Source organism: Myxocyprinus asiaticus, chromosome 1, assembly GCF_019703515.2.
Source record: "Myxocyprinus asiaticus isolate MX2 ecotype Aquarium Trade chromosome 1, UBuf_Myxa_2, whole genome shotgun sequence".
NCBI classification, from domain to species: domain Eukaryota; kingdom Metazoa; phylum Chordata; class Actinopteri; order Cypriniformes; family Catostomidae; genus Myxocyprinus; species Myxocyprinus asiaticus.
Genome location: NC_059344.1, coordinates 15,893,782 through 15,909,311, shown reverse-complemented (window position 1 = coordinate 15,909,311; position 15,530 = coordinate 15,893,782). Strand labels below are relative to the sequence as shown.

The 15,530-nt window shown below is 38.6% G+C and overlaps 1 protein-coding gene across 3 annotated transcripts in view; it reads right to left on the bottom strand.

Annotated features, from left to right (window-relative positions):
- Nucleotides 1–634: 634 nt before the first annotated feature.
- LOC127450463 (EH domain-binding protein 1-like protein 1) overlaps nucleotides 635–15,530 on the bottom strand; it is a 69,421-nt gene continuing 54,525 nt past the window's right edge. For all 3 annotated transcript variants that reach the window (XM_051714624.1, XM_051714714.1, XM_051714795.1), the window contains 7 exons: nucleotides 10,303–10,348; nucleotides 9,839–9,882; nucleotides 6,077–6,188; nucleotides 5,595–5,694; nucleotides 5,380–5,453; nucleotides 5,086–5,200; nucleotides 635–4,563 (listed from right to left, as the gene is read on the bottom strand). In XM_051714624.1, coding sequence (XP_051570584.1) covers nucleotides 4,473–4,563; nucleotides 5,086–5,200; nucleotides 5,380–5,453; nucleotides 5,595–5,694; nucleotides 6,077–6,188; nucleotides 9,839–9,882; nucleotides 10,303–10,348 — 582 coding nt within the window. In that variant the 3' untranslated portion in view covers nucleotides 635–4,472. The remainder of the gene's footprint in view (nucleotides 4,564–5,085; nucleotides 5,201–5,379; nucleotides 5,454–5,594; nucleotides 5,695–6,076; nucleotides 6,189–9,838; nucleotides 9,883–10,302; nucleotides 10,349–15,530) is intronic.

Below are 15,530 nucleotides of genomic sequence, written 5' to 3'. Positions count from 1 at the left end.
AATGTCCTCTGATTTTATTTTATTAATTTATTTTTTATTTTGTTTTGCATCTTTTTCCAAGGAAATAGTTGTTTTGGTATTTTTTCCAATAGACGAAATATGACTTCATAGCCTAAACTGCACTGCAAAAGTCCAAATGAATATAGGCCTGATTACCAATAATAAGAAGCTACAGCTCTTGTGTTAAAATAGGCCTGCTGCAGTGTTGATGAGTTTTGAGATCATTTTAGTGAAATAATAATTCAAATTTGATTGCTGATGTTTGATACAGAATACTCTGTATAAACAATCATCTAGAGGCAGCAGTGTTTCAATCATGCAGAATGTTCAGTGTATCACTGTGCAGCAAAGAAAAATGAGCTTGAACTTTTGGTTAATTATTCACCATTAATGGTTGAGTTCTTCTTTTTTTTCACTTCTTTCCATTTGTCCACTGTCACGAGATTGCTGGCTAAGCAATGCTTTTTAAAAAATTTTATAAGAGAGGTTTTGTAAGAGGTGACATATATAGAATCTTGTGGTGACTTTTCCCTTTGTTTCCATTTAAATTGAGGGTGCACCATATTCCGGTCAATCTTCAAAAATTGCAAAATTAACATGTGAAAACAACAAATGACAAAGATCAACTTGACCTATGCATTTTTTTATTTTATTTTTTATTTACAATTTAGAATGAACAGTTCTTGCTTCCCAGAAAGGAGGAAGGGTGTTGAGTTAAATAAATATTTTTACAACAATGGAAAAGCCAGGTTTTCGGGTTTCCATGTCAACACTTCTGAGAAGAAAATTTTCCTTTGTAAAGCAACATGTTACCCTATATTACACAATTCCCTCTTTAGTAGACTACAGAGAGATTATTATGCTGTAAAAAATGTTCTGTTGATTGAACTCATTATTTGTTGTGTTTAATTGACTTAATCAGATCAGTTTATCTCACAAATTAAAAAAATAATCTGAACTGATTGAATGTAGTTGTGAAAACTTCAGGTTATTTGGCTGAACTTACTCAATTTAATTGGATGTAATTATAACAACTTCACTTTAGTTTACGGAACTGTCAGGCCTGTCACTGTAAAGTTGATGTTCAATGAACCTATAATGATCAAGTAAACCCTGCAAGTTTTATATGGCAGGATGGCCTTTTCTTAAGAGGCACAGCCTACACGCATGATAGTTCAATTAGGAGGCACATTGATGTCAACACTTGACACACAAACCTCAGTAATGGTGATACTCAATACTCAACCTTTCAGAGCAGGGTTGCACCCTTGGAATCAACTTAAATACAAGTTGATAGAATCTTAATTAAAATTGGCATGGTGGCTCAGTGGTTAGCACTGTCACACAGCAAGAAGGTCTCTGGTTTGAGTCTCAGTTTACCCAGGGCCTTACTGTGTGGAGTTTGCATGTTCCCCTTGTGTTCGCATGGGTTTCCTCCTGGTGCTACGGTTTCCTCCACAGTCCAAAAATATTTGGGTCAAGTGAATTGGAAACTATAAATTGCCTGTAGGTGAGAGTGAGTCTGTGTGTTAGCCCTGTGATGGACTGGTCACCTGTTCAGGGTGTTTCCCTGCCTTTGGCCTGAGACAGCTGGGTTAAGCTCCAGCGCTACCTGTGACCCTACATAGGACAATGTTGGATGATAAGTTGACTGGACAAGTTGTCCAGTGTACATTTGGGTGCATGTCTGTGTGTATTTGCATTGTGGTTTTGTTGTTGCAAAAATCTCTGGATTTTTGTTGGGGAACTAGCCCTTGATTACAAAGCAAAACTTCTGCTTTGAGCCCTGCTAAGTCTGCATTTTCTAACTGGAGGGTGAGCGCACAGACGTCACGACTCTCTGCACTTACTCACGACTGCATGTTTCCTCTGAAACCAAACTGCAAAATGCTAGTAAACACATACTGTAGAATGACTACAATTTCTATTTGAATTTTACTCCTGCTCATCTTTTTACTGCCTTTTTTGTCCTTTCAACATGACTTATGCTGTACAGTACATGAAAGCATAAGTTACAGTTGAACAAATGATATATGTATTCTTAAACTTGAAAACAGTGCAAATACTGTTAATTATGTGTGCTGTTGTTCCAACCTTTGCTATTAAAACAAAAATATACAATGACGTTTTATAGCCTTATCTCCGACCCTCTAACACATACAACTTCAGATGCAATACAGAAACTTAAAACAAAAAAAAAAAAGACATTTCAAACAAAACGTAAACAATGGCCAAAGAATAATGACAATTCACATCAAGTATAACATCATTCCTCAAAAAGAGCAACTGATTCACTACTGAGAATACTTGACTTTCACATTCAGTGCCAATCATGGATTGAAGATGATGTTATACTTGTAATAATCCCAAATTGTACTATTTTAAAAGATTCAGGTATATTTAATAGATTCACCATGCTTCCATTTGAAGTTCATACACACCTTCTATGCATTCGCTGCTCACATTGTAATGTGATTTGATATTAGAGGAGGATACTGGATATCCATTGAGTGAAGATGTGTATATTTTATGTTTCCACATGTGTTGCTACAGGCATTTATATAACAATATTCTTTTGCCAAACAAATATGCAAAATATCCAGAATGACAGTCTGAATTAAATCATAATAAAATATCTTATATGTATAACTTCAATAGAAAACATTTACAGGTGCATCTCAATCAATTAAAAGAACCAAAGACTTAAACTACTTCAGTCTGTGTGCATTGAATTTATTTAATACACGAGTTTCACAATTTGAGTTGAATTACTGAAATAAATGCTTTCATTGTACGTGCCTCACTGTAGCCTTGCTTTTTGCTTTTTTTTTTAAAGAAGTCAAGGAACAAGTCAAAATTAATTTATGTGGTTTGTGTAATCAACATTATGCCACAAATGCTGTCGAGTGAGCTTAACTTGTATTGAACCCAGAATATTCCTTTAAGTGTAGGTACTACAGGATTTTACATTACATCATTACATTAAATGAGGATTTTGGAAGATCTGAACAATATTAATGTTAATAATAATCTTAAAATATTTTGCAATTTCCAAAATTTTCAAAATAACATCCAAAATAATAGTTGTGGCATTTTCTGTGGGTCTTTTTCACTATTAATATAATATGCAAATGTATGCATATTTAATAAGATACATGTTTAAAGAGCACCTATTATGGGTTTTCAAATATTACCTTTCATGTAGTGTGTTATATAGCTGTTTGTGAATGTAAAAAAAGTCAAAAATCAAAGTGCATGACAAATGGAGTTATTGACTCCCAAAAGAAAGAACCGATTCTGAACACCTGAAACGAGTCGTTAGTAATTCCAGACTTTGGTGTTCATTGGCTGCTCACGAACAGCTTTGACCCGCCCTAAATCACTACATTAAGCGGTAGACCAATCACAACAGACTGGGACATCTGACCAATCAGAGCAGAGTAGGCTTTCTGAAAGGAGGAGTTTAGAATGAATCCTTTAGAACGGATCATTGAACGAGTCGTTTTTGACACTGGGAAAAAAGGTAATGCTGCAATTTAAATTATGAGCAAATTAAAGTGTTTTTTGAAATTGGATGCATGTAAATCTATTGTATGAGACCTTTAAAACAAAATTAGGCACATTTAAAAACCATAACAGGTGCTCTTTAAATTTATTTTAAAATAAATAAAGATACAATTTAATATAATCTTGTTTTTATATGTTTTTCATATGGCAAAGTTTTATTTCGAATGAAATAGATATGTCATCTACATTTTAGCCTGTTATTTGGTACCTCCCCGTAATAAAAAAAAGTAGACGGCTTCTTAGCCTTGTGCAATAGTTAAAATTCTACCCTTTTCATCTCCTAAACCTATGCATATCAATCTGTGTAAACTTTCATTATACCAACATCACAACTTTGCTTTATATTTGGCTAAAAATTCACACCATGTCTGCATTTACAGGTTAGTTAGACACATAACCTTCCTAACAGAACACTTAACAAAATTTGTATATTCTTTAAAAAATTTACTACTTAACACTAATAGGCTATCCTTCTTTCAAAGTCTGCGATTTTATAAAATGTTACAAAGCTTTCTGAGATATTCTTAAAATCAGTGCATGTGACAAACAAGTTAAATAATCAGGTAAATAACACTGCAAAGGCCACCAGTTTGTATATTTGCTTACATATTTCGAAACAAGAAGTGCTTTCAGAATAGCATGGACCATTACAAATGTCCATTTCATTTTTTTTCACACAAAACATTCTGATGCTAAAAATGTATCAAAAAAGGAACAACTCTTAAATTACCCAAAATAAACAATCTCTGCTGCTCATCCTCAAACTTCTTCTTTCCAACATGAGGATTCATCTAGATGTGTCCTCCATTGGCATTTACTGTGATATGGTCCACACACACCACATTAGTCCATCAGCACTGTGTTCAAACAGACGGTCCTGCAAAACCACAGGTGCACAGCCTTCCTCACTGTAACACACACTTCTCTTTCCGACTTCCATACTTCCTGCGCCTTATTTCCAGACCTCTCTCCAACCTTTCATCCTCTTCAAGAGCCCTTGCGGATGAAACAACAGGAAAAGAGACAGCGATACGAAGAAAGATGATAAACTAGATTTTTTAATTTTCTGAAGAAAATATGAGTGGTGCTTGCCCATGCAAAAGTTAATGCCATGATTCTAGGGTGTTGTGGGTGGTTGCCATAGTGTTGCTATCCAGTTGCTAAAGTGTTCTTAGAGGTTGTTAGTGCATTGCTCGATGTTTGCAGTGTTATTCTTGGTGGTTGCTTTTTGGTCCATATAAAAAAAATGACGACCTGTAAGTATCTGTGATATTCTGGTCCCTAGATTTGGCTAAGGTCACTCCTTGAATCATTCAATGTAAGTCTATGGAATCTTTTTAGCATGAAATCATACAGTAAAGGAACTGACAATATCTGAACATGTCCCATTTCTAAGATTTCTGTACAGACTTATACAGTTACAGTATATATCTTTAAGGTATTTAGGATAGAGGTAGGAAGAGTTTCATAGAGTTGAAGTATTGCTCATGTATACATTACAATGTGAATAAATCTCACCCTCTCTCTTTGGCATCCATATCTTGCACAAGCTCGTCCCTCTTGTTGACTAAAGACACCAGCTCCTGCAGCAACAACTGCTCTCTGGTTTTATGGGCCTGGGTTTTCTTCCATTCTACAGTTTTACAACAAGAATAAGACAAACAGAAACCAGATGAGAAGGAATGAAGTCTTCTGACGAAAATGAAAAACACATTCAGATGATCCTGAATATATCTGTACATCCCCCATTTAATTTACCTGAAATGAAAACATATTACTACAGTATGAGAGAACAAGGGTGTTCTGCCATACCTTCTACAGCCATTAGATCTTGAAGCTCTTTCTTAAGCAACTCAAACCTCCTCTCCAAATCTTGCTCTTCTTGCCTGTCAAACAGCAGGAATGTTATTAGCAATGTGTTTTGAATGAACTGCTCTTCAAATGAGGTGTCGAGATTGACACTCTTTTTATCACTACTGTATAAAGGAATGCCTGAAGCAAGGAAGAATAAGTGTGGAGTCACGTACAATAACTGTAAATGGTCTTGTCTCCTGATCAAAGCGTTCTTCTTGTTGACCAGAATAAACCACTCCTGAATCAGTTTCTCTTCTTCTACACGATCACTACCTGTAAGTGCATAATGAGAGCTCAAGTTCATCACATCTCATTAATCAACCTCATTGTTAATTGAATACAATCACACTGTATCATGTACTATGGCAAAGTAGAAGAAAATCATCATTATTCTATATGGGTGTTACAGAACATTCTGAGCAGATATTACAGTTTATGATGTTCTGGATAAAAAACGAGGGCTTTTCTATTTGAGGAATTGTGTAATATTCCACTACCTAATATGCTACTAATATTAGTTATTAGTTATCCTCAAAAAAATGCAGCCTGGTATATATCGTCTCTATGTTTCTGTAATTTTCACGCTTTCTCTTGGTGTGTCTTCTAGCCCTCCTGACTTCCCATACTGGGTCTCTCATTTCCACCAATCACTTACCAGATTCCATTAGTCTTCTCAGTTTCCTCTCCACAGTGGCTGCCCTGTGATCTATCTGCTTCTGTTCAGCCTCCAGAGCCTGCATCTCACCGAGAACATACTGACTGACATCCTGCACATAGAAATCAAAATAGACACAAAATCAGAAACACGCATGAAAACACTCACACATTTATTTTGCGTCTGTACATTCAGTGAAAAAAAAAGAAAAACCTAATCAGTGACACTTGATTATAGATTACTCGAATATTAGTCACATTGTCTGTCTATCTATCCACCTGCCAACCTGTCGGTCGGTCTGTCTGTCTATCTTTTTTTGTCGGTCTGTCTATCTATCTATCTAACTTTCTGTCTGTCTGTCTGTCTGTCTGTCTATCTATCTATCTATCTATCTATCTATCTTTTTTGTCTGTCTGTCTGTCTGTGTATCTACAGTATTTGTCTGTCTGTCTGTCTGTCTGGCTGTCTATCTATCTATCTATCTGTCTGTGGTGGGCAGGGCGGATCCGAGCAGCGTCTGGGCAGAGCGAGCCCAGGAAGATGAGTGGCGAATGATTTTCACCTGCGTGCCAAACCGGTCTCGCATTCCAGCGAGGGGTGGCGGGAGTACTTAAGGAGAAGAGATAGCGGATATCTATCTGTAGAGCCGAGGATGGTGGGGCCGGGCTGGAATGACGCACGCCCGGTCCCCAATCAGCCTGATGGGGCGCGCGAGGGATAAGTACTGTGTGTGTTTATGGTTGTGTGTTTTTGGTTAAGTTGTTCATTAAATTATTATTTAAGCTGTCAAGCCGGTTCTCGCCTCCTCCTTTCCCTCTAACCCCCTTACACTGGTGCCGAAACCCGGGAGGGAGGAGGGATTCCCGTCGCAGAGTCCTTGACACTGCCGTCCACCCAGGGGAGCGCCGCTGCCATCCGACGGGGGACGGAGTAGCCCGACCACCCAGACGCGGGGAACGGCCAGTGGGGACTGGACTCCCCGACCGCCTGGAGCGAGGGAGCCACTGCCGGGGGCGGAGGAGTGCCCTGCCGGAGGGAAGCGACTCCCGACCGCCTGGAGTGGTAGGGCCGCTGCCAGGGGCGGAGGAGTGTCCTCACGGGACGCCGGGAACACGGAGGGGTGTTCTGTCCACTGGGGGTCGGAGGTCTGACTCCGGTCTGCCCGGGGAGGAGCGGCTGCCGTCCGCCTGAGAGGGTGGAGGAGTGATCGAGGACCATGCGACGTTGCATCAGAGAACCAGTGAGTTTCTCTTTCTCTCTCTCCTTTCTCTCTCTCTGTCGCTCCGTGTTGGCCTTTCCCTCGCCTATTTTGTTTTTGTTGTTGTTTTTCCCCTCCTGTCTCCTCCCAGGTCGAGGAAGGCGGGGATGACCCGCCGGCAGTCGGGGCGCAAGGCACGCCCCCCAGAGAGGAAGGGGGGATGTACGTCATGCCGGTCTCGCATTCCAGCGAGGGGTGGCGGGAGTACTTAAGGAGAAGAGATAGCGGATATCTATCTGTAGAGCTGAGGAGGGCGGGGCCGGGTTGGAATGACGCACGTCCGGTCCCCAGTCAGCCTGATGGGGCACGCGAGGGATAAAGGTGCCCGGGGACGACAGTTCGAGAGAGAGAGAATTACAGGCAGCTGTACTGTGTGTGTTTATGGTGGTGTGTTTTTGGTTTAATTGTTTATTAAATTATTATTTAAGTTGTCAAGCCGGTTCTCACCCCCTCCTTTCCCTCGAACCCCCTTACACTATCTATCGATCTATCTATCTATCTATCTATCTATCTATCTATCTATCTATCTATCTATCTATCTATCTATCTATCTATCTGTCTGTCTGTCTGTCTATCTACAGTATTTGTACTGTTTGTCTATCTATCTATCTATCTATCTGTCTGTCTGTCTGTCTGTCTACAGTATTTGTACTCTATGTCTATCTATCTATCTATCTATCTATCCATCCATCTGTCTGTCTGTCTGTCTGTCTGTTTGCCTGTCTATCTTTCTTTCTGTCTGTCTGTCTGTCTGTCTATCTACCTGCCAACCTGTCTGTCTGTCTATCTTTTTTGTCAGTCTGTCTGTCTTTCTATCTAACTTTCTGTCTGTCTGTCTGTCTGTCTGTCTATCTATCTTTTTTGTCTGTCTGTCTGTCTGTCTGTCAATTGTTTTGTCTGTCTTTCTATCTCTCTTTCTGTCTGTCTGTCTGTCTGTGTATCTACAGTATTTGTCTGTCTGTCTATCTATTTTTTGTCTGTCTATCTATCTATCTATCTATCTATCTATCTATCTATCTGTCTGTCTGTCTGTCTGTCTGTCTGTGTATCTATCTGTTTGTCTGTCTATCTGTGGTGAGCAGGGTGGAGCCGAGCTGCGTCCGGGCAGAGCGAGGCCCAGAAGATGTGTGGCAAATCACCTGCATGCCACACCGGTCTCGCGTTCCAGCGAGGGGCGGCGGCAGTACTTAAGGAGAAGAGATAGCGGCAGATGGGAGAGAGAGATGCATGAAGCTGTTTGTGTGTAGTGTGTTGAGCTGAAAAGCCAACAGAGTTTATGTGTAGTGAAGCTGAAAAGCAAACCTTTTGTGTACTGCTGAAAAGCGGCCTTATTGTGTGTGACTGAAAAGTGCAACAATAAATGTCAACGTGTTTTGTCAAGCCGGCCCCATCATCCTCCTTTCCACGAACTGTTACTCTATCTATCTATCTATCTGTCTGTCTGTCTGTCTGTCTGTGTATCTACAGTATTTGTACTGTATGTCTATCTATCTATCTATCTATCTATCTATCTGTCTGTCTGTCTGTCTGTCTGTCTGTGTATCTATCTGTTTGTCTGTCTATCTGTGGTGAGCAGGGTGGAGCCGAGCTGCGTCCGGGCAGAGCGAGGCCCAGAAGATGTGTGGCAAATCACCTGCATGCCACACCGGTCTCGCGTTCCAGCGAGGGGTGGCGGCAGTACTTAAGGAGAAGAGATAGCGGCAGATGGGAGAGAGAGATGCATGAAGCTGTTTGTGTGTAGTGTGTTGAGCTGAAAATCCAACAGAGTTTATGTGTAGTGAAGCTGAAAAGCAAACCTTTTGTGTACTGCTGAAAAGCGGCCTTATTGTGTGTGACTGAAAAGTGCAACAATAAATGTCAACGTGTTTTGTCAAGCCGGCCCCATCATCCTCCTTTCCACGAACTGTTACTCTATCTATCTATCTATCTATCTGTCTGTCTGTCTGTCTGTCTGTGTATCTACAGTATTTGTACTGTATGTCTATCTATCTATCTATCTATCTATCTATCTATCTATCTATCTATCTATCTATCTATCTGTCTGTCTGTCTGTCTGTCTGTCTGTCTGTGTATCTATCTGTTTGTCTGTCTATCTTTCTGTCCATTTGTCTGTCTTTGTATCTATCTGTTTGTCTGTCTATCTTTCTGTCCATTTGTCTGTCTTTGTATCTATCTGTTTGTCTGTGTATCTACATTCTTTGTCTGTCTGTCTATCTATCTTTTTTGTCTGTCTGTCTGTCGGTCTGTCTATCTTCCTGTCTGTCTGACTGTGTATCTACATTCTTTGTCTGTCTGTGAGTCAGTTTGTCTATCATTCTGTCTGTGTATCTACATTCTTTGTCTGTCTGTCTATCTATCTATCTTTTTAGTCTGTCTATCTTTTTCATCTGTCTATCTATCTTTTTGTCTTTCTGTCTGTCTGTCTATCTATCTTTTTTGTCTGTCTGTCTGTCTGTTCACACATCTGTCATCAAACATAAACAGAAAATCAATCAATAAATTACCTTTTTTTCTTCTGCAGTGCCCTCTTCATAGGACTCTGTGTTTTCTATACAAACACCAAAAACACATAAACAAAAAAAACTTCATTTGCTATCACAAATACGTGACTCTACATGTGAAGCGCTTAATTCTTGTCGTCTGTTGTGCATCATGTTCACACAAGAACATTTGAGTTGTTTCTCATTAAAACCTATCGTAAGCCTTTGAAAGACTTGGAATATGATGCATGAGTAAGAATGGATACTAAGCCCAGTCCTGTGCTTGAGCCCCTCCATTATAAACAGCATTCCAAATCCGACACCTTAATGCGCTTCAGGACTGTATGAACAAGTAAACTCGTGAATTAGCTTTGAGGGTGACAGAATTTTAATTTTGGGGTGAACTTATCCTTTAACATTTCAATGCAGAAAAGTCTTTGAATGTATTTTTTATATATGTTATGAGGGTGAAGTGCAGCTGAACTTACGTGACTCTGAAATTCCGCTGGCTGCTTCTGCTTGGCCTGATGCAGCCTGTGTAAAAAACACCATCATGAACAGCAGTATTATAGTACTCTAACTTTGTATTTAAAATTACTGTAATTCAACTGCATTAGTCCAAATTAGTAATCAAACTAAATTGTTTCAGGATATGACCTTACATGACACAACACAAATACTATGACAAGTAGTACAACCCTAATTCTGAAAAAGTTGGGACAGTATGAAAAATGTAATGAAAAAAAAAGGAGTGATTTGTAAATTATATTCACCCTTTGCTAAATTGAAAACACTACAACTAAACATTATATGTTTTACCTTGTGAATTTTATTGTTTTCTTTTTATGTACAGTAATTTCAAATCAGATGATTGCGACACGCTCCAAAAAATTTGAGTTTGAAAAAAATTGAAAAAATCAACACTGTCCAGAAGCGCTGCCAACTTCTCTGGGACTTAACTTAATAAACACAGCCAGCGTGTTCTCCGGGTCAAAGAGGAAAAGGACCATCCAAGCTGTTATCAGTGTATGGGCCAGGGGTGTGTCAGTGCCCATGGCATGGGTAACATGCACATCTGAGAGGGCACCATTAATGCAGACAGATATGTAAAAATTTTGGAGCAGCACATACTGCCATCCAGGGACATCCCGAAATTTTCAGCAGGACAACTTCAAACCACATACTGGCCGAATAAGCAGAGAGTGCGGGTGCTAGATTGGCCTGCCTGCAGTCCTGACCTGTCTCCAATTGAGAATGTGTGGTGCATTATGAAGCGCACAATACGGCAACGAAACTTCCACTTTTAAACTTAACAAACTTGTGTCCTCTGTGCCTAAATGCCTAATAAGTGTTATTAGAAGAAATGGTGATGTTTTACAGTGGTAAACACTCGACTGTCTCAACTTTTTTGGAGAGTGTTGTAATCATCTGATTTGAAATTACTGTACATTAATGAAATTCACAAGGTAAAACATCATATAATGTTTAGCTGTAGTGCTTTCAATATAGCGAAGGGTGAATATAATTTACTATAATATAGTAAATTATATATTATTCCTTTTTTTGTTATTATTAGTATTTTTCATACTGTCCCAACTTTTTCGGGATTGGGGTTGTACAATGAAGCAACAAAGTCACACAGCAGCAAACAGGGAGCAATAAAATATGTCAAAACAATGACACATGGCAGATTTTGCAAGGTTATTTAGAAGAAAAAAAAACTCTACACAGTACACACACCAATTACAAGCCACATTCATATAAGTGTTGGACAAATATGTTATATTCTTTAAGTTGTATCAGTGGAGACTGGACAGTGGTACAAAATACTTGCACTGTTTAGCTTTATTTTCCTTTTTTCTGGTCACTTTCAGAGGTGGGTAGTAACATGCAGGGTTGGGAGGGTTACTTTTTAAATGTCTTCCACTACAGATTACAGAATACATGCTGTAAAATGTAATTTATAACGTATTTCGTTAGATTACTCAAGGTCAGTAACGTATTCTAAATACTATGAATTACTTCTTCAGCACTGGTAGATTTTTTCACTTGTTTTGACTATAAAAACTCTGTCAGTACAGTAAGACCTAAATATCTTATGCAGTGTTGTTTCTAAAACAAGATCAATCAAATTGATTTGAATTGATTGATTTTTTGATATTTTTACATGAAAACAATACAAATATTATTATCAAGAATATGATTTGTGACCTAATATCAAAGGTCTTACCAGAAAAAAAGAAATTATGATCCAACGTGAATTTTCTTGATAAAAAAATATGATCGTGTCTGGTAACGTGCATGTAAAATGGCTAGAAACAGCATTTTAACTTAGCGTAAAGCTGACAATTTACACAAGGTTTATTTCTATTTCTTCTGCTCCAAACTTACTTCATACTTACTTCTCTGTCTGCTCGTATGAATGTAACACATCATAAGAAATTGTTTCACCGCTGTTCAGATGCACTTTGGATCGCATCATTTATATGTATAAATGTTTTCCATCTGAAAGGACTAAATATTAAATGAAACAAATGACAATAAAATGCAAAGTAATCTCTTCAGTAATCAAAATGCTTTTTGAATGTAACTGTATTCTAATTACCAATTATTTAAGTTGTAACTGTAGTGGAATACAGTTACTTATATTTTGTATTTTAAATACGTAATCCTGTTACATGTATTCCGTTACTCCCCAACCCTGTTAACACGCTACATTTACTTTGTTACATTTACTTGAGTAACTTTTTGAAAAAAAAAAAAAGTACTTTTATGAGTATATTTAATGGTAGGTACTTTTTACTCTTACTCAAGTAAATTTCTAATGACATTTGTTTTACTTTTACTTTGTTACAATGGGCGACATTCCTGTCATTACATTACTGGTTTTGATTTAATTTTAAGTGTTAATAAATAATTGATTGAGAGATTTTTGAATGGGACTTTTACGACAGCAGAACTTTACAGCTGTGCTTTGTCACTCGAGTCAAGCTCATAACTGCAGCTGCAGTTAGTGCTTAAAACAAACACATTCTTTCATCACACAATGCCTTAATTTTACACCAAGACAAGTGGATATTTCAAGATTTAAATCACAGCGCGGTAAGTGTTGGCGATAATGATAATGTGGGCATGTCTGTGTCATGGTCATTTTTGGGGTGAATCTGTAACTATGGGCTCTTATGACCTCTAGTATAGTTTATAAGTATACACTTTTATGTCAGTGCTGCAATATATCAGTTCCTACTGTATAAATCCATGTAAACATCTGCGTTAAGTGTAAATGTCTTTTGTTCTGCTGATCGCGTGTTTGACTTCTGGAGAGCGAGCTGACAGTATATCTGCACATGTACAACATTCCTGCGACAGATGTGGCGCATTTTCTTATGGACAACAGAAGACAAGCTCTGAACTTAAATAAGCCTAATACGCTTTCAAACACAGAGATAAGGTGAAGTTTACCCTTAGTGTACAGAATGAATTATCTAAATTCTTTCGACACTGAAAATACTGTAACTACACTGAACTAAGATCCTACTTTAAAAATTGACAGGACTTTTGAAATAGTGACAGTTGGCATTAAAATAAAGCATGATTTTGCTTTGTTTTATTCAGCATTATATATTATTGGGCTTGTGGGATATTGTTCATGTTTTCACCATAATAATTACTAGAAACTGGTTTCCAAACTTATCTTCTAATTGACGTCCAAATCTGACAAGTGTCCTTAAAGTAATAGTTCAGCGTAAATTAATGTTCTGTCATCATTTCCCCACCTTTATGTTGTTTCAAACCCATGTGACTTTCTGTATTTTGTGGAACCCAAAATATGCTAGATAAAATGTTAGGGACTGACAGTCTCAGTCGCCATTCCCTTTTAAAATATGGAGGGGAAAAAAATCATGCAGTGAATGTAAATGGTGACTTAAGGAGGTCGCACACCAGATGCGTCTGGTGGATAACATGGCGCGTTCTAAAATTAGAAACATTTGTTTTCTATGAATGTACGCACATCGCCGCCGCCACTCGCTGTCTGTCGGCAGTGCCCACCTACAACTCCGGAGGCTGCTCAAAAAACTCGAATATTTTCCATTAAATTCGACCCAAATCATTATCAATGGACATATATTATTTACTCTAGCCTTGTTCATTCTTTAAGAAGGGAAAAACCTTGCTAACTTTTGTGTGCACTGTCTGCCACGTGAACCTCATCGATGTGCCCTGTGTTTGATACCTGTGCCGTGTCCTAGCTGCGACGCAACTCGATGCTTCTCGTCCAGCGTGCAACCGCCTTTAGGTTAACATTCTGTTTAACATCTCCTTAATTGTGTTCAATGGAAGAAAGAAAATCATATGGTTTGAAACAACATAAGGGTGTATGATGACAATTTCCATTAATAATAATAATAATAATAATAATTATTATTATTATTATAATAATAATAAGAAGAAGAAGAATGATTATTATTAGTAATATTATTATTGTGTAATACATGTTAAATGTGTATTATGTAATGGAATATTGGGGTGTAAACGTCCATTATTTTACAACTAGTTACTCGCTACTTGAGTATTCTTTTAATTGGGTACTTTCTTACTCTTACTTGAGTCATTTTTAACCTTACTACTTTTACTTCTACTTGAGTAATTATTTTCTTTAAATAATTGTACTTTTACTTAAGTTAAGATTTTGGCTTCTCTACCCACCTCTGGTCACTTTGTATCCTGCATATCTGAGTCTCTTAAACTAGTCTTTTAGCACTAACCATAATTGCCAATATGTAGTTTAAATGTTGCGGGGTTACCCCAACCTGTTTCCTGTCTCCCCTGTTAATATCTCCTTTAATACTACTTTTAATAATAAATAAAAATGAATATAAAGGTTGATTTCCTCACAGTGATTTGATCACAGTAAAATTAACCAAGGTTTTACTTTAGTAATATTGTAGTAACCATGTTATCCATGCAACCAAGATATAGTTTAATGCAATTAACCATGGTGATACTACAGTAATAAAGTGTTAATATAGTAATGTTTAATTTTGTGGTTACTATGATTTTACAACAAAATACAATGGCGATACTATGGTTACTGTAGTAAAATCATGGTTAATTTTTGTAAAGGAAGGTTAGGTTTAGGGGTAGGGGTTAGTATAGGGTGTCTGTGGGACTTTAAATAAACATGCTGCACTGATGCCCCTTGTGAAGAGGAGGAGGGCGGGGCAGGGCCATGACAATGCACGGCCGGCCCCCAATTGGGCTAATCAGCTGAGGAGAGGGATAAATGCAGCTGGATGTGGCAGTTCGGGAGAGAGAGAGCCACACGCAGCTGCCGTGTTTGCATTTGCGTTTGTGTCTTTTTGAGTTCATATTAAACATTATTTTGACTGTTCGTCTGGTTCCCGCCTCCTCCTTGCCCATTTTAACCCTGTTACATTGGTCCCGAAACCCAGGAAGGAGGAGGGATGCGCTGTCGTGGAGTCCTCGCCACTGCTGTCCTCCCAAAGGTGCAGTCGCGGCCATCCGCTGGGGGACGGAGGAGTTGCTGCCGGCCACCTGGACGCGGAGGAACGTCCGCTGTCCTTGAGGGGAGGAGGGGCTCACTGCCGGCCAATGGAGCGGTGGAGCCGCTGCCAGGGGCGGAGGGGCTCACTACCGGCCGCCAGAACTTGGAGGGGTGTTCCATCCGCCAGGAGTCAGAGGACTCGCTGCTGTC